Genomic DNA, 24,691 nt, shown 5'->3' with positions numbered 1-24,691 from the left:
TTGGATCTCAACAAATTCTCCATGAGCATTGCCCAATGCTCGTAGTCACCATCGAATTTTGGAATGTTAAGCGATGAGTCTTTTTCTCCCATCTCTCTCTTTTGTTTCTCACTGTGTTTTGAAATAAGAAGGCTCTGATACCACTTGTAAGATTCAGAACAGAGAATTTGGAACTGGTTTTCTTATTGCTTGAAAAGAACTGAATACAAAAGCTCTGTCTTATAGATAAGATACGAGCTGAACAATAGGAACAGAATAACAAACTACTAACCCACTTCCTACAAGTTAGGAAACGTTTATTGACTCAGAAACAAAGTAAAAAAACTTCTAAAAACTTGGAGGACTCAGCAACCTTATCCTTCAAAATTTAGATTCTTAAAAACATGAATGATAATTTGCTTAGTTATTTGAATGATAACTTGAATGGTTTTTTGATGTCTCTACCTCTTGATCTTACAGACCACGACTACTTCCTTTTTGAAGTTAATGTGCATTTTCATTTTTTGTAGCTTCGTCATCACCAAAACCATTATCCAAAATTTACGAGCGATAAACAAAATTATGAATCATATTCCAAACAATAACAATTGTTCTACCTTTAAGTTACATTTCGATAATTTTTTGCGATTTTCTTATTTATTTTATACTAAGATTTTTCTTTTTACATTTTCCCAGATTTATATTAATAATTTTGTTTAATATCTTATAGTATTTAGAATTATAAAAATTATAGTTGATTTACACTAATATTATATATATATATATTACAAGAATGTTAAACAAATATATTCGGTAAAGTGTTTCTAAACCTCAAACATATGTTCTATTTCTCTAAAGTACCAACGATGCGTTATGTTATTGGTTTACCGCTAGAATCGTTTTTATTTTGTGTTCCGAGTTTAATTCTCGTTAGGAAGGCGTGTTTATGCTATATCTCGGTATCATCACTGTTGCATTTGGTCTGGGGGATCACCTCTTGGTTATTCAAAAAAAAATCTCTAAAATATTCTAGACTTCAAAATATTTTGACTAGGTTACTTAAAAATTATTATTCTAATCATCTTAAAATATAATGATATTCGATTTTTTTGAAAAAATATATAAGAAATGTTGATGTGTCAAAACTAATTGGAAAAGGAAAATTACAATTATCAAAAATCTAATTAGCTAATTTACAAGTAAGACGTTTTTTTATTGTCACAATATACATAAAATATTGCAGAATTAGATGTAAAATATGGTTGACATTAACCATGAAGAGATAGACAAAAAAGCACCAACATATAAGAAAATTGGAGTATAAGCTAAAAGTAACAATAAACTCTGTATGAATATTTTAGCAAAAAACAAGAAAAGAAACTCTATATGAATAGAAGTAGAGGTAATCGACATAGGCTTGAATGGTTTGGACGACCGGTGAAAGGCTCTTATCATCTGCAGAGAAAAAACGTGTTGGCCAACAATGAGCCTAATTGTGAAGGAAAAACTTGATAATTTTTTTTTTTGTTGACGGTTGTAACCGTAATAAAATGCCGCAAATTAAATGTTGAAAAAAACTTGGTATTCCATAAACTGCAAATGAAGTCAAATTTTGACTCGAAAAAGGCTGATCACATGCATTATATGTAGCTAAAACCGACATATCAAGCCTCTCCGCTATCAAATCCTTAAATAAATAATCAACCCTACCTCACACCTACCAAAGCGAGCCCATCACTATACCCAAATCTATAAACACAACGCAAAAAGTAACATCAGTGACAATTTTTTGCTTTTAAAGAAGAACGTTTCATGTGGTTTGACAAAGCTGACGTCGACGTATCCCGAAACTGCTTGTAACTCCGGTATCAAATCTTATGCGTATAAGTAAACACATTGATTGTGGGATCCATATTTACTAACCATGGATAATTTTATACTATAATTTACATGCAAATAACCATCTCTCACCATTTGTTAGTCTATATAATATAGATTAAGCTTCAAACCCAAAAATACAAACTCACTCAAAACACAATTAAATTAGAGAGAGAGAGAGAGAGATCGGGAAAAATGGGTGCTTCCTATCAAGAATGTTCATCATTGCTTCTTCAAGATCTCAAAGTAGCGATCAAAGAATCATATCTCATTTTCCCATCCGAAGAAACTTTAACCCATGAGAGAAAACCTATGTTCTTGTCCAATGTCGACCAAGTTCTCAACTTTGATGTCCAAACGGTTCATTTCTTCCGACCTAACAAAGATTATCCTCCGGAGATTGTGTCAGAGATGCTGAGAAAGGCGATGGTGAGAGCAATGGACGCTTACGACCTTTTGGCCGGGAGACTTCGCCTGAACCCTAGCTCTGGAAGACTGAATGTTGACTGTAACGGTGCCGGAGCTGGGTTTGTAATGGCTGAGAGTGAGTACACTTTGGAGGAACTTGGAGATTTGGTTTATCCAAATCCAGCTTTTGTTGAACTGGTTACAAGTCAGCTTCAATCTTTGCCTAAAGATGATCAACCATTGTTTGCTTTTCAGGTAACCAACGTTTGCTTCCTAAACCTAGCTATACGTACTTTTCCAAATTACTTTATTTTTTTGTGGAGTGAACTTCCTCGGGGCATGATTAACCTCGGTCTCTTAGCCGGGGGTTCTTAACTCATGATTTGATATTTTTTTTGTTTCTTTTTTATATTTTTTGGCTAAGAGACGACTTTTATATCTCTTATTTAAGAGACAGTTTTTAGTTTTTCTTAGTTAAAATTTAAAAAAAGCTAAGAGTCTGAAGCTTAAAACCCCAGTTAAGAGACTGAGGTTAATGATGGAGAGTTGTAAGAGCATGATTAACCCGAATTCTTAATTTAGGGTTCTTAACTCATGATTTGACTTTTTTTATACTTTTTGGCTAAGAACCGACTCTTATATCTTTTATTTAACAGACATGTTTTAGCTTTTCTTAGTTAAAAGTTAAGAAACAGTTCTTAGCTTCGGCTAAGAACCCATACTAAAAACTCGGGTTAATCAATGGTCTGAGAGTCTTATAAAATAATTGATCCAAGCACAAAAGGGAGGTAGACAGAAGTTAAATTAGTAGTTACGAATAAACATATGTACATTTAATACTTGTGTACAAATATATCAAAGTTTTTTTTTTTGAAAAAACGAATATATCAAAGTTTCGGATTCTTAGTTTATCTGAACTATTAAAATCTGTTCTGAAATACAGAATTTAGGCAATTGTGGATTTTTCCTAATTGGTTTTATCATCGTTATTTTTAAACAGACTTAAAATATTATTCAAACAAATACTTTTTTTTAATAATCAGTGCGTTTTAAAGAACGTTAGCCTTTGATAAGAAAACGAGTTCTTGGATGACTCAAACAAAACTCATAGACATATCAAAAACCTCTTTAGATACCTATTACTAAGCCTACTCAAATCTCTAACAGACCATATAATAAGTCAAGTATGACGAAACATGTAAACAAGTAACATGTGACATATATATATAATTTAATCATTCAAGTATAATAAAACATGTAAACAAGTAACATGTGACGTATATATATATTCGGACATGTTACAGTTTCTCCTGCATACAGATGATATGCCAAATAAGTTTGCAATTCTTCCAGTGCACAAAATCTCTAACAGATATTTGCTTCTTTTGTATGTTTAAACTTGAAACTAGAAAATGTCACAGAAAGAAGTCATATAAACACTAAGTATATGTTTTCAACCAACACAATAATCGAGGTTTACACAATAACATATATAAAATTATCAAAATAAGGAACTATTAAAATGCTTTACCTTCAATTTATTTAGTTGTTAGTGTTAATAAAACGGTATGATATATATGATTGCAACAATCTACTTGTGCCGCGTAAGGTTAAAACGCTGCCTTTATTGGTTGCTCATTTATTGAATCCCACCAAACATAAAGCAATCCGAATTAAAGTGACATCATTCTGTTTGATATACTTACTTACTGCCCAGTAATGTAATCATTTTCTAAAGAAAACTAGTTAATGAACGTATGTGGTAGTAGGAACTAGTCATTGTCTACATCTTTTAGTACGCATGTATACGATGACTAAATATAGAGTTATTATGTGGGTTACTCTTGTCTGCTATAATCATATTCCGAGGATTTGTGCCAGCTTTGCTATGCCCCAGGGGACTTAGCTACTACTACGATAATTTTCCAGTAAATTATAACTAACTAGGGAAAATGTTGTTTACAAGTGAAAACATTTCTTACGTGTTGTCCATATAATTGAATTACGGAGATCTTAGAATTTAAATTTTTTTGGCAGGTGACATCATTCAAGTGCGGTGGATTTGCAATGGGAATCTCAACAAACCATACAACGTTCGATGGACTTAGTTTCAAAACATTTCTCGACAACTTAGCCTCTCTACTAAGTGATAAGCCCTCATCAACACCACCTTGCAACGACCGTACTCTTCTCAAAGCTCGTACTCCACCACGTGTCACATTCCCACACCACGAGCTTGTCCAACTCCAAGACTCGAACACAACAGTCTTCGAAGCCACTTCTGAGCACTTAGATTTGGTGATCCTCGTATGAAAGCTCCTCATTCTGTTCTTCATCACTAATCTCCTTGTGAGAGTCCAGCATTTTCACATAGGCATCATTTTTTTTGTTCTCAATCATTTGGACCTCTCTCTCAATTGTTAAGGCATGTTGTAGAGAGTCTTCAAGTGCCAATTCCTCTAGAAGCTCATCAGCTAAAACCTCCATCTCCTCAATGTAGAAGGTTTGGCTTTGAGTAATAGGCTTCTTCATCACCTCTTTGATGTCAAAGTGAAGGATGTTTCTCTTTCCAAGGTGAAGATCAATCTTCCCTTCCTTAACATTCACAACTGCTCCTGCTGTAGCCAAGAAAGGTCTCCCCAATATCAAAGGATCTGTTGGTTCTTCATCCATCTCCAACACCACAAAATCTGTAGGAATCTCACAATTTCCAACCATAACAGGGAGATCTTCTAGGATACCAATGGAAATCTTCACTGAGCGATCAGCTAGTACAAGAGAGAGTCTACACTTCTTGTATTGTGTAAAGCCAAGCCTTTTAGCAATGGAGAGAGGCATAAGGCTCACACTTGCTCCCAAATCGCATAGACACCTCTCAAAAGCATATTGCCCAATGGCACAAGGTAAAGTGAAGCTTCCTGGATCTTCAAGCTTCTTAGGGATGGTTAGCCTTTGGATAATAGCACTACACTCATGAGTAAGAACCACCATGCCTTCCATCTCCTTCTTCTTCTTAGTTACAGCATCCTTGAGGCACTAGCATGAAGGCATCAATTATGGGCATAGTAATCTGAACTTCACTCATTTGCTTCTCAAATAAGGCCTTGTATTGCTCCAAAAGCTGTCTCTTGAATCTACCGGGAAAATGAAGTTTTGGTTCATAGGGAGGAGGATTGAATAGAGCTCCTTTTGATGAAGTATCAGCTTCATTCTTGTTCTCCCCCTTCTTTTCTTCTCCAAGTTTACCCTTCTCTTTTGCTTCAACTATTTTCTCCAAGATCTCCTCATTGGTTTTCTCATCCATAATAACCACATCATCATCCACATTGATGACCACCTCCCCATCTTGCTTTTCATTACCCCTAATGAGAGTTCTTGGTGGTAGCTGTTTTCCACTCCTAAGGGTGATGACTTTCATTGTCTCCTTGGGATTTTGCTCTGGCTTTCCAGGTAATGCCCCTTGTTGGCGACTTGGCTGAGAGTTTATTGAAGCAAACTGATTCTCCAAATGTCGGATCTTGTTGTTGAGCTCATTGTAGCTTCCATCAATCTTGGAGTGAATGTTCTTGAACTCATAACCCATTGTCTTCTCATTCTTGGCCTGAAAATCCATAATTTTCTTGAACATTGCATCCACACTTGTATCTGAAGCTGGAGCTTGTGAAGAACTTCCTTGAGCTTGAGTAGACTGATTGTTGTTATTGTTGAAACCAGGAGGAGTGTTTTGCCTAGGCTGATAGCTCCTTTGCTGAGTGTTTTGCTTCTGCTTGTAACCTCCTTGCTGGTTGTTAGAGTAGGACCTTTGCTGGTAGTTGTTGTACTGAAAGTTAGGCTCCTTCCTATACCAAGAACTATTATTGTTGATGAAGCACAGCTCTTCTTGTCCTTCCAAACCATCAACCTCATTAATCTTGGGAGGAATCTCTTGAATAGGACCACCCACAAAGTTGACCTGCTCTTGTTTAGCTTGGTTAGAAAGAAGCAAGTTCATCTTCTCCTGCAAGGACTTGATCTCTTTCTTTGTCTGCTGATCATCATTTTTGTTGACCCTATCATGCTCCTCACTGTAGACTGAGTCGCTCTTAGCCATGTTCTCCACCAGTTCTTTTGCTTCTTCTTCAGTTCTCCCCAAGAAGAAACCATTGCTGATAGTATCAAGCCTGTTTCTGCACTGTGGTAAGGCTCCTCTATAGAAGGTGCTAAGCAAACTCTCCTTGCTGAAATCATGATGAGGGCATTGAGACCAGTAGCCTTTGAACCTCTCTCATGCTTCACTGAAGCTCTCTAGACCTTTCTGTTGGAACCCGGAGATTTCGTTCCTGATCTTAGTTGTCCTTGAACTAGAGAAGAACTTGTCTAGGAAAACCCTCTTGTACTCATCCCAAGTAGTGACAGTATCACTTGGAAGAGTCTACTCCCATTGGTATGCCTTGTCTCCCTAAGAGAAAGGAAATAGCTTGAGCTTGAAAGCATCTTTAGAAACACCATTTTTCTTGGACAAGCCACAGTACTGATCAAACTTGTACAAGTGATCAAAAGGGTCTTCAGCAGCAAGACCATGATACTTGTTGTTCTCTATTGTGTTGAGCAGTCCTGACTCGATCTCGAAGTTGTTGTTCTCCACAGCTGGTGCTCTGATTCTCAACCTATGACCATGAATGTGAGGTTGATCATAGGCTCCAATGCCACGGGCTTGGCGCTGTGGATGTTGTGGCTGGCGCTGTGGTCTAAAAGGATCAGCTCTTGGACCATTGCCTCCTTGGGCATCACCATCTTGAGGCAGATTCTCCATATCAAACCCCAACCTTTGCAAGTGAGCCTGTTGCTCCACTTCTCTTCTTTGTCTTGCTATCTCTCTTTCAAGTGCTCGAATGTCTTCAACTCTTGGAACTAGGTTTGTTGGACCTCTGCTCCTTGTGTTCATACACCTGAAATACAAAGGGAGAAGGACAAAGAGAAGCAGTAACACAATTAAATAAAAATTGACTTAGTCTCAAGCAAATGACTAAATCTCAATGTCACAATCAACTTAGAATTTGGCAACGGCGCCAATTTGATGATAGGGGTTTCAAGACCCCTAATCAAATGTTGTAATATATAGGATGTCAAACCAACCCTAAGTGATTATGATGCAAAGAGAATGCAAGACCATGCTTAATCTAAGTGCTACCAGTTTTTGAGATGATTTTAAACTAGATTACTACCTAAAATGCAATAAAGGACAAAGCTTTCTTTTTTATAAGAAGGGAGAACTCATGGGCTATGGGAATTGATCTTGGGTGATCAAGATTCAACCTAAAAGTGTCAACTTTTAACCAATCTATATCTACCTTAGACCTAGACACAATCCTAAGCAAACTCTATCCCTAGATGAATGCTCATTTACTTAGACAACTCAAGCATCAAATTCCTTTGGTTGAATGTTATCTAAGTAATCATTAATCTCAAGTCTATTAGCCATTTTAACACCTTTAACAACAAATTCCTTTGGTAAAGAATGTTAAAAGCTTAGGAGAGTTGGTTCAGGCATTTCATCGAACACCTTCCGGGTATGAAATGCCTAGAGCTCAACTTTAGGGAGGCCAACTCTAGAGTTGCATTAAAAGCACTCTACTAGCAAGGAATAAGATTGATCTATACCTAAACACCTTAGATCTAGCTTAATCACCCTTAATCTCCCTAATCCATGAATCCAAAGATGACTACTCACTACTCTTCATGATGAGCCCAAAAATCAAAGATGATTTGGTGCTAATCATGATTAGTGATCAGGATAATCAAGTAATCACAAGAGAAAATGATTAAGATAAGATCTTTCACCTAAGAGTTCTTTTGTGATTAGATAGAAAACAAGATAGATCCTAACTTTAGGATTACAAGAGTATTTATATGTCTTTGGTAAACCTAATGGTTTCCATTAAAAAGTCTAAAAAGCCCTTAAAAACATTAAAATTCGACTAAGTAAAAGTCTCGACTCGGGTTGGGTTCCGTCGGGTGCAACCCGCGTCAGCTTCCCCGGCAACGACTCCAATTTGATGATAGGGATTTCAAGGCCCCTAATCAAATGTTGTAATATATAGGATGTCAAACCAACCCTAAGTGATTATGATGCAAAGAGAATGCAAGACCATGCTTAATCTAAGTGCTACCAGTTTTTGAGTTGATTTTAAACTAGATTACTACCTAAAATGCAATAAATGACAAAGCTTTCTTTTTTATAAGAAGGGAGAACTCATGGGCTATGGGAATTGATCTTGCGTGATCAAGATTCAACCTAAAGGTGTCAACTTTTAACCAATCTATATCTACCTTAGACCTAGACACAATCCTAAGAAAACTCTATCCCTAGATGAATGCTCATTTACTTAGACAACTCAAGCATCAAATTCCTTTGGTTGAATGTTATCTAAGTAATCATTAATCTCAATTTTATTAGACATCTTAACCCCTTTAACAACAAATTCCTTTGGTAAAGAATGTTAAAAGCTTAGGAGAGTTGGTTCAGGCATTTCATCGAACACCTTCCGGGTATGAAATGCCTAGAGCTCAACTTTAGAGAGGCCAACTCTAGAGTTGCATTAAAAGCACTCTACTAGCAAGGAATAAGATTGATCTATACCTAAACACCTTAGATCTAGCTTAATCACCCTAAATCTCCCTAACCCATGAATCCAAAGATGACTACTCACTACTCTTCATGATGAGCCCAAAAATCAAAGATGATTTGGTGCTAATCATGATTAGTGATCAGGATAATCAAGTAATCACAAGAGAAAATGATTAAGATAAGATCTTTCACCTAAGAGTTCTTTTGTGATTAGATAGAAAACAAGATAGATCCTAACTTTAGGATTACAAGAGTATTTATATGTCTTTGGTAAACCTAATGGTTTCCATTAAAAAGTTTAAAAAGCCCTTAAAAACATTAAAATTCGACTAAGTAAAAGTCTCGACTCGGGTTGGGTTCCGTCGGGTGCAACCCGCGTCAGCTTCCCCGCGTCAACTCGTCGAAGCGCCATCAGTTCATACGTGCGGGTAGGCTTCCCCTCGCTGCTTCACCCGCGTGACTCCTCGAACAGAATCCTTTGGTGACGTGGGTAAGGGAAAATGGGGATCACCCGCGTGCTCCACCCCGCGTCAAGATGCTACCACGCCTCCAATTCCAACGTGCTGGTAGGCCTTCCCGCGTCGCTCTACCCGCGTTGAGCCATCGACCACGCTACGCGGGTAGGAGAACCCGCGCGACTCAACCCGCGTGGAGTCCTTCATATCTTCTTCTCGATGCCTCGGCGCGGGTAAGGGAACCCGCGTTGGCTCAACCCGAGTTGTGCTCGCTTGAACTCGAACTAACTTCATTTTCCATCTCTTCTTGAGCCACAATGCTTTTAAACACCTCCAATTACTCCATAAGAAACTCCACTACCTGATTAGGACATATGAATGCAATATGGATGGTTAAAACAGTGTAAATATGCAACATGTCAAGATTTCAACATCTTCAAGCTATCCTCTCAACAAATCTCGAGGCTCAAAGAGAAGGCCTCGGAGAGTGTTAGTAGTGTTTGTGTTCGTGTGACGGGCTTCAACGTCGTTACCGTTTTGGTTTGGAGGTGCAAGGCACTCTCTTTAGTAGAAGAAGAAGAGGTGGATGATCTTGAAAAAGAATCAACCATTCTTTACGCGGTGGACATCAGAGGGAGGCTGGATCCTCAGCTTCCCTCTTCGTACACGGGAAACGCGGTTTTAACGGCGTACGGAAAGGCGAAACGAAAGGCATTGCTCGAAGAACTGTTTGGGACGATCGTGGAAATGGTAGGAGAACGTGCGAATCGGATAACGGATGAGTATGCCAGATCCGCTATAGATTGGGGAGAGATGACGGGATGAGGTAGCTCGCTTGGTAAGGATCCTGGGGGCCAATCGTCATGCTCACGGGTTCGACGCCAAGCGGAGGCGAACTGCCCATTCTGTCACCAAATGCGGTACTGGGTGTTGGGCCTTGCCCCCAGCCCAGGTAAAGCCCTCCCGGGTGAAGTGGACCGCTGCCTAACCGGGCCCAGAGAAATGATTCACGTAACTGGGGAACCCCTGGATTAACAAAAAAAAAAAAAAAAAAAAAACTGGGATTTGCGGAGGTTGAATATCCATGGGGAAAGCCAAATTATTGCTGTCCCGTTGTGTACCATCGGAAAGACATAGTTTTGCTGTTTCCAGACATTGATGGAGATAGTAAAGGTGTTTATGTCTTGGCTGCTTTGCCTTCTAAGGAGATGACCAAGTTTCAGAAATGGTTTGAAGACACCCTTTGCTGATTTCTCCTTGGCTTCACTTTGCATTCTATTTTCTTAGTTCTACTGGGTACTACTTCATTTTATAAGAAAAAAAAAGAGGCAAAGGTGAACCATCTGGTTTAAGAGTAAAACCACATAATGCATGTTAACCCAAGAGAAAAATAAAAAGTATGGTTTGGTTCAGTTTGAAAATGAATTCAGTTATATATATATATATATATATATATATATATATATATATAATACATTTTAAATTAAAAAAAAAAAACAATAATTAATAAAAGTAGTTTTGTATAATATGAGTATATCTTTTTTGTTCAAGGTATTTTCAATATATATATATATATATATATATATATATATATATATATATATGCATATAAATGTTTTAATGAATTTCAGTTTATTTAAGTTTCTTTTTGGGGTGCAAATGTTAAACAGTTTATTTAAGTTGGTTATACTAAAATTGATTTTTGCTGGCTTTTTTTTTTTTTTTAAATCCAGTAAGATTATTAACACATTTCACTAATTTATTTCCCATTCATGCCTATCTCCAGCATTTCTCCTAGATATGGTATTTAGGATAGATATGAAAGAATACTTTATACCGTTTTATGTATTCTCTGTTATTTAAGATAAATTAAAAAGTTGTATTGTAAGCACAAAAAATATTGTAAATGAAAATGGATACAAAATATATAATAGTTCTTAAAGCGTGCATATACTTTTTTACCTGAACAACAATCTATACTATTATTTGCGAAGTAAATTTTTGGAATCGAGCTCTCACGTTAAAAGTTAGAGCGGTTAATATCGTTTATACCCTTAATGAATAATTATATAAATTGGTCAAAATATAAAAACGAATTTCAAATCTATCTTATTAAAAAAATGATTAAAATTAATAATAAATCGTTTATATCCTTAATGTATAAATTATATATATAGTCAAAAATAAAAACGAATTTAAAATATACCTGATTAAATAAGTGATAAATTTTTGGAATCGAGCTCTCACGTTAAAAGTTAGAGCGGTTAATATCGTTTATACCCTTAATGAATAATTATATAAATTAGTCAAAATATAAACGAATTTCAAATCTATCTTATTAAAAAAATGATTAAAATTAATAATAAATCGTTTATATCCTTAATGTATAAATTATATATATAGTCAAAAATAAAAACGAATTTAAAATATACCTGATTAAATAAGTGATTAAAATTAATAATAATAACAATTAACTAAAATATAAATAATTAAAAAGGAATTTCTATTAATAATATTATATTTATATATTATATTAGATAATTGACTATAAATAAATATAATAAAAATTTTAAAAATAAAAACATGTTTTAAAACATAAGATAATTCTTAGATATATTCTGTTGTTATCTGAAAATAATATTTTATTATAAAATATATAGTTAGATATAAAACAATTTATAATTAAATGCTAATCAAACAAATAAATATATTTTCTAAAATATATGAACGTTTTTAAAATTTAACAAAACAATTAGCATATTTTTTTTGATAAAAAGTAATGAATATATATTAATAATATTTTATTTATATTATATATTTGATAATTGACTATAAGTAAATATAAAAAAATTCTCAAAAATAAAATATATTTTTAAAACATTAGATAATTCTTAAATATGTTGTGTTTTTATCTGAAATAATATTTTATTATAAAATATAAAGTTTAATGTTTGATTTATCTTTTTAAAAATATAATTAATAATTTTTTATGTTGGTTTTGATTTAATATTTATAAACACATAAATATCTATAATAACACTATGCCCGCATGTGCAGGCAGAACACCTAGTATCTCAATATATAATTTGAATCTTTGGTTAAATCTCTATTACTTTAACCATAATTCATTCAATTATAATTTATGAATTTGAATATTGTATGCCGAATATTTATGATTAACATGGAATTAGTTACTTTTAGCTATTTAGATAGAAAACTAATAGGTATTTAGGGTATTTTTTGAGTATTTTTGAATATATATATATATATATATATATTTACTTTTAACTATCTTTCACATATTTTGGATAATTTCAAGTATTTTTGAGTGTGTTGGATATTTTTAGTATATAAGATTTAGAAATAACTAATATATTTAAGAATATATCCAATTTTACATATACCAAAATTTTGGATCCATTCGGATATCTTACCAATTTTGGTTTGAATTTGGTATATTTTTTTTTTGTTTGGTTTAGATTCAATTCTTTGGGTTCAAATATATTTTTCAACCCTAAAAGATTTAATAAGATTTTTTCTTATAATTTGTATCATTTTATTTATCGGTTTTATATAAAAAATAAACATAATCTGCGTTTTAACGCGGTTCAAAAATCTAGTTCATTCAATTATAATTTGGTTTCTTTTACACTTTCTGAAATCAATAATACATATTTTGTTACAACAGTTTCTTTCTCAATATTACAGCAAAGCTAACCGAAAGCTTCGGCATTAGTTCTTTATTCAAATTTCTTTGATTCTCTTGAATTTGAGCTTTGTTTCAACAAAAATCACCATGAATATTTCGATTAATCAACTCTCCATCAATTTTTATATTCAACTGATCTTCGTTTTATTAGAATTTCTTTTATTTTCTTATTCCCAATCTTCACTTGTTTTTGACCTAGATTTGTTGTTGTTAATTTCTCGTTGATTGTTACATGATCTTCTTCCCCATTTTAATTTTCTAATTCACAATGAGCTCTTCAAATCCAAATCAAACAATGACTTTTGATTGCAATCATCTATACTTGGACCAGTATTAGAATTCATTTTTCTTCATGATTTCAATCACTAATTCTGATCTTTGATTGGCTAACATAGGGTTATAATGTTCACTTATGGTGTTGACATGTTCGTATGGCACTTATTTGCCAAAATAAGTTGGGTTTTTATCAATGATACTATTCCTTAAGTTCTTAGTACTTATTAGGATGCTGGTTCTTAGTCTAAAAGTGATGGAAAATGATTAATTCATCACTGAAATGAAATCAGATTATGTAGTTTTCCATAGCTTTACTTATGATGTTTCTAGCACTAGCTGTTATCTTGCATCTATTGAAGCTCACGAGCCTGGCTATTATAGTGCATATCTTGTTGCTTACAATCCATATCGACCATCTCAATGTTAAATTTATTTGGTTGTACTGGATACAACATCGATGAGTGCTACAAACTAAATCCGTTTGGTCGCAAACAATCTTTAATTCATATTTTTGGACAATTTCCATATCTCTAGTATATCCTTCCTAATAGTAGTTGGATATTTGATAGTGGGGGAAAATTACACATGTTTTCTGATCTGATCATGACACTGGTGTTCCAGTTAGTCACACAAGCACTATCCATATTTGTGATTTACTTATCTTGCAGAATGTTTGGCTCATTCTTATCCTATTCATCTGCCTCACTTAAAATTTGGTTAACCCACACCCCCTACTTAACTAAGTTTAATCCACATTTGCAACTCAAAATTTTCAACCGGTCGAACCCACTGCCCCCACAGCGGATCAAATAAGGCAAGACCGCAGATAATGAGTCAAATTCTGAGCTGTACTAGTACGGGCTGTTACGGAATAGCCTTCACCTTTGTCACTGGTTGGAATGATCAACATAAGATGTGGTCATCTGAAACACGAAAAATTAACGGTTTTATGTTCTCAGTCTCTGGAAAAAGTTTCCAAAAATATAAACTTTCCAAAAATAGAAACTTTTCCAACATATAAACTTTTACAAAATAGAAAATTTCCAAAACTAAAAAAGTTTCTTAAATTAAACTTTTCCTAAATAATCTTTCCCTAAACTAGAAATATGGAAATGACAAACTTGCCAAAAAAATTGACGGAACTTTGCCGAAAAATTCACTTGTGACTAGTCGTCATAAAATTCAACAACAACTCATCCGTGATACAAAGCATCGCTTTGTGTTGATGGTGAAAATAAAAAGGGGTAAATCTTTTGTATAGAAGAATGGAAGGGAATTTGATTTTCTAAACTTTTAATGTGCACTACAAGAAAACATATTTTTTACGAGGGCAATATTCGTTGTAAATTCGTCGTAAACGGGGTATTACGACGAATTAACCTCAAAAGACGTTTCGTCGTAAAACGTCCGTCGTAACGGAGGTTTCGTCGTAAACGACTTGTTACGTTTACGACGAAATATATTCCTCGTAAAGCGCAAGGCATCGTTTCGTCGTAAACGAGACGTAAGATTTCGTGGTAAACTCCACGTAACGGTTTCGATGTAAAACAGACGTAAATACTTTTGTTGTAAAGAACACGTAAACCTTTCGATGTAAAACTCTCGTAAATCTTTCAACGTTACTCACTCGTAAACATTTACGTGGAGTTTACATCGATTCTTATTAATATATAATAAATTTGAATATTTTTTTAACCTCAAATATAAATTTGAATTTAAAATAATTTTAATTTTAAAATGAAATATGAAAATGAAAAACATATTTTAAAAAAGCATTTAAAAGTCATACAATAATATTTAAATTCATTATACAAACCAAAATATAAAAAAAACTACATATCATCGAAGTAGTCGGTGGGGTTGCTCGGCTGTTGACGGGTTGGATCGGACTCTTGGGGATCTCGTACTGGTAACCCAAGAGCGGCTCGTCTCTCACTCAACATTCTCTGCATAACCGGGTTTTCCACGGCCATCACGTTTAGCAAATCCCCAAGAGAGTCTAAACGAACCTGCTGGCTATCCATTCGAGCTTTCATCTGAGAAGTCTCTTCATCCCGTCTCGAAGTTTATGACGAAGTTGCCCTTGCAACTTTGTTAACAGAGCCTATACCGACTATCCGTCCCTTCTTTTTAGGAGCCACCTGTAAAATTAAAACATATATTAATATAGTTAATTATGTTAAAATATTAAAAATAATGTAAACAAAAATTTTAAGTTGTACCTCTTCGAAGATTTTGTCGGCGTCTTCGGTGGACAATGTGACGGGTAATCCATCGGGAGACTCATGGGTTAGTTGCGTCTCTCGTTCTTCAATCCGAGAAGCCACTGCTTGGAAGAGTTTCTCAGATGCAGGATCCACAAAAACTCCGTCGGATGTGGCGTGAGTCATCTTGAATAGGTCAGACAGAGATGGTAAGACTCCCGTCTTCTCTAACTACAAAAAAAAAATTAAATTAAATTTTAAAAATTAAATTAATTGAAAATTTTAAAATAAATATTTAAAACAAAACTTACAGCTTCTAGACGGATTCCTGCATGAGGTTTTTGTCCGGTTCTGTTTATGAGTTGTAAAAAATGTAGTAATCTACTTCTTTTTCAACGAAAACCATTTCGATGGTGTTTCCGGAATCTTTATTGTAATTTCTCCACAAGTGAAGAATCCTAATACGTCGAAAGTTAGTATAGTATTACATAAAAACGCATGAGTCTCCGGACGAATTAATTCTGATCATATTTATTACAATAAAGATGACTCACCCCCTACTTCACTCTGTCTAAAAGTCGAATTATGTAATACTAACTTGCGCAAGAAATGCTTATTCTCAATAATGCAACTTTATATTGTCGACCTTTCAAAAATAAATGATGTTGCTATATTTATTTTTCACAATAAATATTGAAATAGATTAAAGAAAGTTATCCCCCTATTAACTATTTCACCGGGAATTTTATATTGTAATAAGGTAAGTCATTACAAACGAATTAAGAATTTAGAAACATTAAGGTAAATTGACTTTTAAAATTTTAATAAATGTGATAATAACTTGGACAAGAAATGTTTAAAATAAATAAGGTAACTTACATTTAAACTATTCATAAGTTACTTTGCAACTTGCACAAGACAAAAAAAATTATTCATAAGTTACTTTGAAAAATAAATAAGGTAACTTACAATTAAACTATTCATAATTTATTTTAAAATTCTGATAAATTTATTCTTTGAACAACAATAAATAATTTAAAAATAATATTAATAAACATGTTTGGATTTTGTTATATTTAAAATAGTTATTATATAATTATATTCGAATACAATTCATCAAGTAGAGTATAAAACAATTATAATTATCTTATATAAAATTTCGTTCATTATATTTTATAGTTTATAAATATTGAAAGTGATAAATAAAACATTATTAATCTTTCTATAATTTCAAAAATTAGTTTCCATAAATTGTTATTTGTAATATTCTTTAGATTATATGGCAAGTGGGTGTTAAATGATTTTAGACTTACCTTAAATTTTTAGATCTAAATTAAATAAATAAAAATTAAGAACAATCGACTAATCAAATTATAACAATTAAATTGAAACTTCACCTATGAACGACACGTCATTAGAAATCATTAAAATGACTTCTCTTTTAATATATAGGGGATATTAAATTGAAACTTCACCTATGAACGACACGTCATCAGAAATCATTAAAGTGACTTCTCTTTTAATATATAGGGGATATTCCTCTAAATCCCATCCTTCGTATCGATTCCTTTCTTATTTTATTTGTTTGGTTTCTCTAAAATGTTCGAGTCAAAAAAGCAAACATAATTTCATTTTCCATTAGAGAAGGGTGTATGATCGTTTCCTATCCAGAATGACGTGTGAGTAGGTGTAAATAATAAAATGACTTCATACTTATCATAGATGAATGCATGGTTGGACCATGAAAAATAATTTCATATTTAACGTAAATTTTGCCCCCTATATATAATTCGATTGAAACCATTTGATTAACACATATAACACATTTTCTCATCAAAAAGATAAACAAAAGATGAACCTGGTTGAGATGTTTGCAACCATAGGGACATTGTGGTTACCAATGTCTTCTAGATTACTAGTTTCTCCGACATATGCAATTCCAACCAACTTGGGATATATGAATCAAGTTAGCCGCAAAAAAATTCAACAACTTCAAAACGTCTCGGAATTAAACCAAAGAATGGTGTTGGTTCTTCGGGGAAACCAGGGCACATCAACCCACAACCAGGCCGTCAAAAGCATCCCCATAAGACCAGAAGTTTTGGAATCTTATCACTGCTGTAGCTGTGTTTTTTTCTACTTTTTTTATTATTATTGTTTTATGTTCATTACATTGGTCCTACACATCAATCGAACTGAATACATTTGGTCTGACCCAATGAGTTACTATCAACAAGACGAGGAAAAAAAACAAAAGGAAGCACAATCAGAGGAAGAGCTCTTGTGGCAGTGAGGTGGGGCAAAACTTCTTTGCTGCAAATTTGTACTGCGAAAAAAATAGAAAAACAACAGTAAACATTTCAAGTATCTTATTTGAAGTTACTAATAATAAAAACAAAAGAAGTTGGAGTGTTTTGTTACTTTGTCTTGACTGTACTTCTTTCTGACTGCAACTATATCGGCTGAGGGACTCTCATGACATAGCTGAAGAAGATTCTTAACTCATGCTTCCAGATGTTTAGCCCTGTACGATGTGTAATGCTCTAACGTAGAGCTCTGTGAAAAGCCAAATTTTAACAGGTTGGTTAGAACGCTGAGAACAAAGCAGTACTGGAGAAAACAGGAATGTAAATACAGTTTCTTTGTCATACCCATGGTTTTCTTGAAGGGTGTAATATGTATCGTGCCAAGAACACTGCAGAGGCTGCGACAAGTGATGGAGCGTAGCGAAGCATAGCGTAATCTAAGAGAGATAATTCGCTGAGATAGCTCGCTAGTGACTCAAACAGCAGTAATGGAACCTAATTAGACAGAAATAAACAGTTAGAAACGTATATAACCAATCACCAAATGAGCAAATAGCTCATCTTCAATTGTTATATAACACTATACCTCCGTTTTGCCTTTAGCAGCACGAACAAAGCGCCTAATTAACCACCATTTTTATAAGTCCAGATCAGCAGGGAACACACACACGTACACACAAAGATAGAAATAACAACAATATGATCAGAAGCTACCTCAAGAAACATTTTGCTGTTGGAGTTGTTAATTCGAAGTTTCGAACTTAAGGTAATTCAGAACAGACGACTCCATCTCCAAAAGCTGGTAAGATATAAGGTTAACGATGTGAAACCCACAAGAAGAAGAGTTTGTCCACGGAAATCGAAAGCACAAACTTCGTTTCTTGAGTACGTGTTATCAGTGATGTAACAGAAACTCTCCACTTGAGGCACACACACTTCTTCATATTTTCTGCAAAAATCATTACGTCCACAAGTTCAAAATGCAAACTATTGAAGAAACCAAAGTATGAAACCTCAGAGTTAAATTTATAGATTTCTCACGCTGCAATCATCATGCATGAAACACCAAGCAACTGCAGGTTTTGCTTGGTAATCACATTCCCTGAAAGATAACGGTCCAAACAGTTCACCGCCAAATACAACGTCTCAGGCAAAAGCCTATACTCTTCAGCAACCTGTAGTTTCATGAAAAAATCATACATCAACACCTAAAAGAGTCCAAAGTCTATAAAGAAACGTTCTTTCTTGCCTCATCAAATCCAAACTACATTCCTTGCTTTTAATGAACGCTTTACCTCCACGAGCCAGTCAATGAGTATAGTACGCATGCTAGCATTGATGTTTGACTGAACACTCTCCATGTAATCAAAAGCAGGCCTTTTCTTTACCTGCATTCCACACAACAAGCAAGTTCAGAAACAGAGCAAGTTTAGTTGTTAAATTCATAAAGCGATTCTAACCTCGGATGAACGCAAATGCTCGTAGATATCGCAAGCAAAGGCACCACAAAGCTGTGGATCCACAAGGTTACTATCAATATCATCAACCTCATCATCATCATTTCCTCCCAAATCTGACTCTGCTTTACGTTGAGGCGATTCGATGTCTTCGTAAGGAACGCGTACGTTCGATTTCGCGTTTAGCTTGGGAGGTTTCGACGCCTTTCTTCGATTTCCCGATCTTATTTGAACAATGCACCTTCAATAAACGAACGAATTTTAACAGATTGTAAACCCTAAAACCCTAATTTTCTCGGCGGGAAAAAGAAGAAGAAGAAGAAGTTTTAACTTACGAGAGTAGAAGACGGAGCGGAGATTCTAGATCCGTTCTTCTGATTTGTGATGTCTCCGAGGGGATTACGGCGGTTTACGACGTCGCCGAGTGGGGCTCGAGTCTTGGATACGCTCGGACGAGAAAGTGGATTATTCTCCTTGGGTAGATTCCTCGATGACGACGAGGAAGACATTTTTGTTGACGAGGAAGTGGAGGATCTACGATTCGGCGGCGGTGGCGTCGTTCTCCGGTGAGATGAGTTAGGGTTTCTCTTCTGCGAGGGAGAGAGAGATCTTGAGCGAGAAGACGATGAACAACGAAGAAGAAAATAGACTCAGGGAGTTACTATTTCTATTTATTAATAAAAAATGAATTAATCCTGGCCGTTGGATGAAGTCAAAAACCGTTACGACGTACGCGATTGGACTAATATATGGGACCCACTATTGTTGAGCGGGAAACTTAGAGCATGCGCATCGACGTATTTAGAACAGGTCATGGCTCGGTATCATATTGCCCGAAATTAAAAAAAAAAAAAAAAAATGGGTTTAAATCGGTGATCCGGTTCATGGGAGTGAACCCGTATAATACGGGTTCATGGCACATGTCGACGAAGCAGTGGCCACGCGATATCGCGTCGAAGCGGAGAAAAAAAGGGATTCGCGTGAGAGGATTCATTTTCTCTTCTCCTTTCGAAAACTAGGGTTTCTCGTTCTCGGAGGCGATTTCTCGTGCGACGCCGACTGTGGGTGATTTAGTGGTTCTAATCGACGTCGGACTCCCTCCTCGACGAGCTGAGGTCAGTATCGATAACTTTCACGGTTTGATTTAACGGATTTGGGCTCCAAAGCGTTGTCAGTGAATCTAAATCGATTTGGGGGTTTCGAGGGAGGGTTCAAAATTGATATGGGGTTTTGATTTATGGTTTGAAATCGTCATGCGGGTTCGATTTAGGGTTTGTTTATCTGGGATTTGAAATCGATTTGGGGGTTTCTAGTTAGGGTTCGTAATCGAGTTTGTGTTTGCGATTTACTGGTGATTTTGTTCTAATCATTTATGTTTCTGGTACAGATGGATCCCGCAGAAGAGAGAAGAGAGACAAAAAGGCAAAAGGAGTACATCGATATGGTAGGATACGTGGCTGATTCAGAATACGGTATTCCGACGAGGTGTCCCTGTGGTGGGACAATCATTCACGAGGTTCGGGGGAAGGACGACTATGACACTCTTCCTGGGAAGCGCTTCTTCTCATTTCACTTATTTCGAATGATTATTTGATTTTCATACGAGATTCTGATATGTGTTTTAGTTGTAAACAAGGCTGATGGGTTACATTATCGTCAGCCTTGGGTGATTGGTGTCGAGGAGCATATCGAACGTCTCAGTAGGCGTGTGGAGGAGGTTGAGATGGTGATCAAGTGGATGCCGGAGCTCAATAAACAGATTGAGAGACTGGAGGTAAAGTCACTTAAATTTTTTTTAATAATTTTGTCATATTTTTCTTCAGATTTTATTAAGTGACTAACACAATGTCATTGTTGTTTTCATGTCCAGACAGAGGTTAAAGACCTAACTGTGCAGGTTGATAACCTCAATGGATAGGTTTATAACCCCTCTGTGCAGGTGGCGGACTTGGAGAAGCTCTGCTTCGACTGAAAAAGAAAAGGTAACACTTAATCTACACTGCTTAACTACACTGGTAGCTTGGTAGACGTAATGAATGGTCGACTTTAAAAAAATTATCTACACTGCTTAACTACACTGCTTAGAGTACAATTGCCGGTTTGGTTGGTTGCGTAATGAATGGTCGACTTTAAAAAAAATGATTTGATGTTTATTGAATGCTATCTGTGTAGTACTTGTTGTGTAATTAACTGTAATCAATGTTTGGTAGTTAGAGTATGTTTAATTTTCTTGTCCTTTCTAACACAATACTACTTTAAAAACATAAGCAATCCACGCAATCCACATCTAAAAACACAAACCAAATTTTAAAAACTTTTATCGAAAACCAAATGGATCCTTTTTCCCTTAACTCTCCCGGTTTTGTAAACCTACTCACTTCCCAGAGCAGTCAGCCAATAGATTTAGGGTGTTTAGAGGTTCCTAAACCTGCTGAAAGGTGAAAGTGGACAACGAAAGAAGATGTGGTGCTGATCAGTGCTTGGCTCAACACCAGCAAGGATCCAATCGTGAGTAATGAGCAAAAGGCAGGAGCTTTTTGGAAGCGAATAGAGGAGTATGTAAATGCTAGCCCTCTGCTTGTTGGCTCCGTTCCTAGGGAGTGGAGTCAATGTAAGCAGAGGTGGGGAAGGGTGAATGAGCAGGTGTGCAAGTTTGTGAGAAGCCATGAAGCCGCTTTGAAGGAGCAGGCGAGTGGACAAAAAGAGAATGATGTCATGAAGGCTGCACATGACATCTTCTTTAATGACTACCATGTCAAGTTCACACTGGAACATTGTTGGAGAGAGCTTAGGTTTGATCAAAATTGGAGATCACATTCTTTGTGGAGAGAGGGTGCAAAGGAGAAAAGGAAGGAACCTGCGGAGGAGGTGGCTGCGGAGGAAGATGTTAGGCCACCTGGTGTTAAGGCTAGCAAAGCATCCAAACGAAAGAAGCACGGGAATGAAGCAGCATTTGATCAGATTGAGAGCATATTAGCCGTGAAAAATCACATATCCAAACAGAAAATCCTTGACCGGTTGCTAGCAAGAAATGAAGATACACTTTCTGCTCAAGAAGTGTGTCAAAAAAATAAACTAATCTCTGAAATGCTTTGATTTGGTGAGAGGCTACTTTTTTAATGAATTTTTGAGTAGGTTATTGGTTAATGTGAACTTATGTTGCTTTAAGTATATTGATTATGATATATCTGAACCAAATGCTAACAGTATGTATTGCTTTGTTGGTCACGGGTTGCAGGTGGATGCGTGTGGAGGTGGATGCTTGTAAGATAGTCTCGGTTTCTTTATGTACCAGGTCACGGGGTTCTGCTTGTAGGTGTAGGTAATGTCAGGTCATGGGTTGATGCTTGTAGGTGTAGGTTTGATTCACGGGAGTGTAGTATTTTGTCTCATTCTACACTTGTTTTAGGTTCATCGGATTTTAAGGGTGTATGTACCCACATGTTCTCTTTTGTACTCACGGGTGTATGTACCCGTGAAACTTGAATCACTCATATGTTAAAAACTTGTCTCTCTATATATATGAACTCTAGTTCACTTCAAGTTCTGCATCAAATCTTGTTATATGTAAAATTTTGTTTCATTGTTCTCACAAAACTTGGATTCACCACTGCCTTTCATTGTTCTCACAAAACCATTCACCACTGCCTTCTATTCATCTCAACCACGATCACCACTGCCTTTGATTCTTCTCAACCTCTACTTGTCATCAAACATTCAGGTTAGTTTTGTTCAAAACTTGGCTTTAATAAAACCCTATTCAAGAAAAAAAAATTGTTCATTTCAAATATAAAACCCTAATCAAGAAAAAAAATTGTTCATTTCAAATTTAAAACCCTAATCAAGAAAAAAAAAGTGTTATGAAAATATAAAACCCTAATCAAGAAAAAAAAGTGTTCATTTCAAATATAAAACCCTAATCAAGAAAAAAAAAGTGTTCATTTCAAATATAAAACCCTAATCAAGAAAAAAAAATTTGTTCATTTCAAATATAAAACCCTAATCAAGAAAAAAAAATTTGTTCATTTCAAATATAAAACCCTAATCAAGAAAAAAAAAGTGTCCATTTCAAATATAAAACCCTAATCAAGAAAAAAAAAAGTGTTCGTTTCAAATATAAAACCCTAATCAAGAAAAAAAATTTGTTCATTTCAAATATAAAACCCTAATCAAGAAAAAAAAATTGAACATTTCAAATATAAAACCCTAATCAAGAAACAAAATTGTTATGAAAATATAGAAGAAAATAAAATATATTAGTTATAAGTTTAAAATTCAAAAAAAAAATTAAAAAAAAATAAATACATACTATATAGAGGAGAAAAAAATTAAAAATATATACCCCCTTTTGCCTTATGTAAGAAGGAAAAGATCAACAAATTTCATCAACAATGTCTTCCTCATCATCAAGTGATGAAGCAGATAAAGCTTTTGATGAAATGGTCGACGAAGTAGTAGATAATTTCATAGACACAATAGTTGATGGTCAAACCAACAAACCGAAGAGACGAGCTTATATCGAAAGAGACCGAGAACAAGGACACAATCAACTATGGAAAGACTATTTCATGGAAAATCCTACATACCCACCTGAAATGTTTAGGCGGCGTTTCCGAATGAACAAGCCATTGTTCCTTCGCATTGTCGATCGCCTAAGTAGTGAAGTTCCCTACTTTCAGCAAAGGAGAGATGCTTCCGGAAGGTACGGGCTATCTCCACTTCAAAAGTGTACGGCAGCTATACGTATGCCCGCATATGGTCAATCGGGAGACAGAAATGACGAATATCTCCGACTTGGTGATAGTACATCACGTCTATGTTTGGAAAATTTCACTGATGCGATAATACAATTGTTTGGAGATGAGTATCTACGAAGCCCTACACCATAAGATCTTCAACGATTACTCGATGTTGGAGAGGTACGCGGGTTTCCAGGGATGATAGGGAGCATCGATTGTATGCATTGGAAGTGGAAAAACTGCCCAAATGTTTGGAAAGGCCAGTACACACGTGGTTCAGGAAAGCCGACAATTGTCTTAGAAGCTGTGGCATCACAAGATCTTTGGATATGGCACGCATTTTTCGGATTACCAGGTACCCTCAACGATATCATTGTTCTCGATCGGTCACCGGTTTTTGATGACATCTTACAAGGTCGAGCACCAAAAGTTAAGTTCAAGGTCAATAACCACACTTATCGTATGGCCTACTATCTTACTGACGGAATTTATCCAAATTGGTCAATATTTATCCAATCCATCCCACTTCCTCAAGGTCCTAAAGCAGAGCTATTTGCAAAACGTCAAGAATCCACCAGAAAAGATGTGGAACGGGCTTTTGGAATATTGCAATCGAGGTTTGCAATTGTTAAAAACCCAGCTCTACTATGGGAGAAGGAAAAAATAGAAAAGA

The 24,691-nt window shown here is 35.3% G+C and overlaps 5 protein-coding genes, 1 non-coding gene and 1 pseudogene across 6 annotated transcripts; 5 read left to right on the top strand and 2 right to left on the bottom strand.

The window, feature by feature from the left end:
* The first annotated feature begins 1,841 nt into the window (after window positions 1-1,841).
* LOC125581556 (omega-hydroxypalmitate O-feruloyl transferase-like) lies at window positions 1,842-5,548 on the top strand. The gene is made up of 2 exons (XM_048747196.1): window positions 1,842-2,520; window positions 4,303-5,548. The coding sequence occupies exons 1-2, from the start codon at window positions 2,053-2,055 to the stop codon at window positions 4,576-4,578; spliced, it is 744 nt and encodes a 247-aa protein (XP_048603153.1). The 5' UTR covers window positions 1,842-2,052; the 3' UTR covers window positions 4,579-5,548.
* Window positions 4,658-5,265, bottom strand: LOC125582174. The gene is made up of 2 exons (XM_048748730.1): window positions 4,717-5,265; window positions 4,658-4,675 (listed from the first exon to the last, which is right to left on the bottom strand). The coding sequence occupies exons 1-2, from the start codon at window positions 5,263-5,265 to the stop codon at window positions 4,658-4,660; spliced, it is 567 nt and encodes a 188-aa protein (XP_048604687.1).
* A 937-nt stretch (window positions 5,549-6,485) lies between the features above and the next one.
* LOC125582561 lies at window positions 6,486-6,592 on the top strand. The gene has a single exon (XR_007320018.1). It is a non-coding gene; the product is annotated as a small nucleolar RNA R71 (small nucleolar RNA).
* Window positions 6,593-9,372: 2,780 nt separating this feature from the next.
* On the top strand, window positions 9,373-10,152 carry LOC125582173 (omega-hydroxypalmitate O-feruloyl transferase-like). Its single transcript, XM_048748729.1, has 2 exons — window positions 9,373-9,438; window positions 9,730-10,152. Exons 1-2 carry the CDS (start codon window positions 9,373-9,375, stop codon window positions 10,150-10,152), a joined length of 489 nt encoding a protein of 162 aa, XP_048604686.1.
* A 7,334-nt stretch (window positions 10,153-17,486) lies between these two features.
* Window positions 17,487-21,117, bottom strand: LOC125581555 (annotated as a pseudogene).
* Window positions 21,118-21,610: 493 nt separating this feature from the next.
* Window positions 21,611-22,547, top strand: LOC125582172 (glutathione S-transferase T3-like). Its single transcript, XM_048748728.1, has 3 exons — window positions 21,611-21,717; window positions 21,775-22,336; window positions 22,449-22,547. The coding sequence occupies exons 1-3, from the start codon at window positions 21,611-21,613 to the stop codon at window positions 22,545-22,547; spliced, it is 768 nt and encodes a 255-aa protein (XP_048604685.1).
* A 1,123-nt stretch (window positions 22,548-23,670) lies between these two features.
* Window positions 23,671-24,168, top strand: LOC125582171. The gene has a single exon (XM_048748727.1). It carries the CDS (start codon window positions 23,671-23,673, stop codon window positions 24,166-24,168), a length of 498 nt encoding a protein of 165 aa, XP_048604684.1.
* Window positions 24,169-24,691: the final 523 nt, after the last annotated feature.

This window comes from Brassica napus, chromosome C2 (assembly GCF_020379485.1).
Source record: "Brassica napus cultivar Da-Ae chromosome C2, Da-Ae, whole genome shotgun sequence".
In the NCBI taxonomy this organism is placed as follows: domain Eukaryota; kingdom Viridiplantae; phylum Streptophyta; class Magnoliopsida; order Brassicales; family Brassicaceae; genus Brassica; species Brassica napus.
This window is presented reverse-complemented; position numbering and strand designations above follow the sequence as displayed.

Bases quoted from the DNA above. Each gene is read 5' to 3' on its own strand.
- LOC125581556 (XM_048747196.1), top strand. From the start codon at position 2,053: ATGGGTGCTTCCTATCAAGAATGTTCATCATTGCTTCTTCAAGATCTC. The intron at 2,521-4,302 runs GTAACCAACGTT...TTTTTTTGGCAG, and splicing joins AACCATTGTTTGCTTTTCAG to GTGACATCATTCAAGTGCGG.
- LOC125582174 (XM_048748730.1), bottom strand. From the start codon at position 5,265: ATGGAAGGCATGGTGGTTCTTACTCATGAGTGTAGTGCTATTATCCAA.
- LOC125582173 (XM_048748729.1), top strand. From the start codon at position 9,373: ATGGGGATCACCCGCGTGCTCCACCCCGCGTCAAGATGCTACCACGCC. The intron at 9,439-9,729 runs GTAGGCCTTCCC...TGGTTAAAACAG, and splicing joins CCTCCAATTCCAACGTGCTG to TGTAAATATGCAACATGTCA.
- LOC125582172 (XM_048748728.1), top strand. From the start codon at position 21,611: ATGGATCCTTTTTCCCTTAACTCTCCCGGTTTTGTAAACCTACTCACT. The intron at 21,718-21,774 runs GTGAAAGTGGAC...GCTCAACACCAG, and splicing joins GTTCCTAAACCTGCTGAAAG to CAAGGATCCAATCGTGAGTA. The intron at 22,337-22,448 runs GTGTGTCAAAAA...TGTTGCTTTAAG, and splicing joins ATACACTTTCTGCTCAAGAA to TATATTGATTATGATATATC.
- LOC125582171 (XM_048748727.1), top strand. From the start codon at position 23,671: ATGTCTTCCTCATCATCAAGTGATGAAGCAGATAAAGCTTTTGATGAA.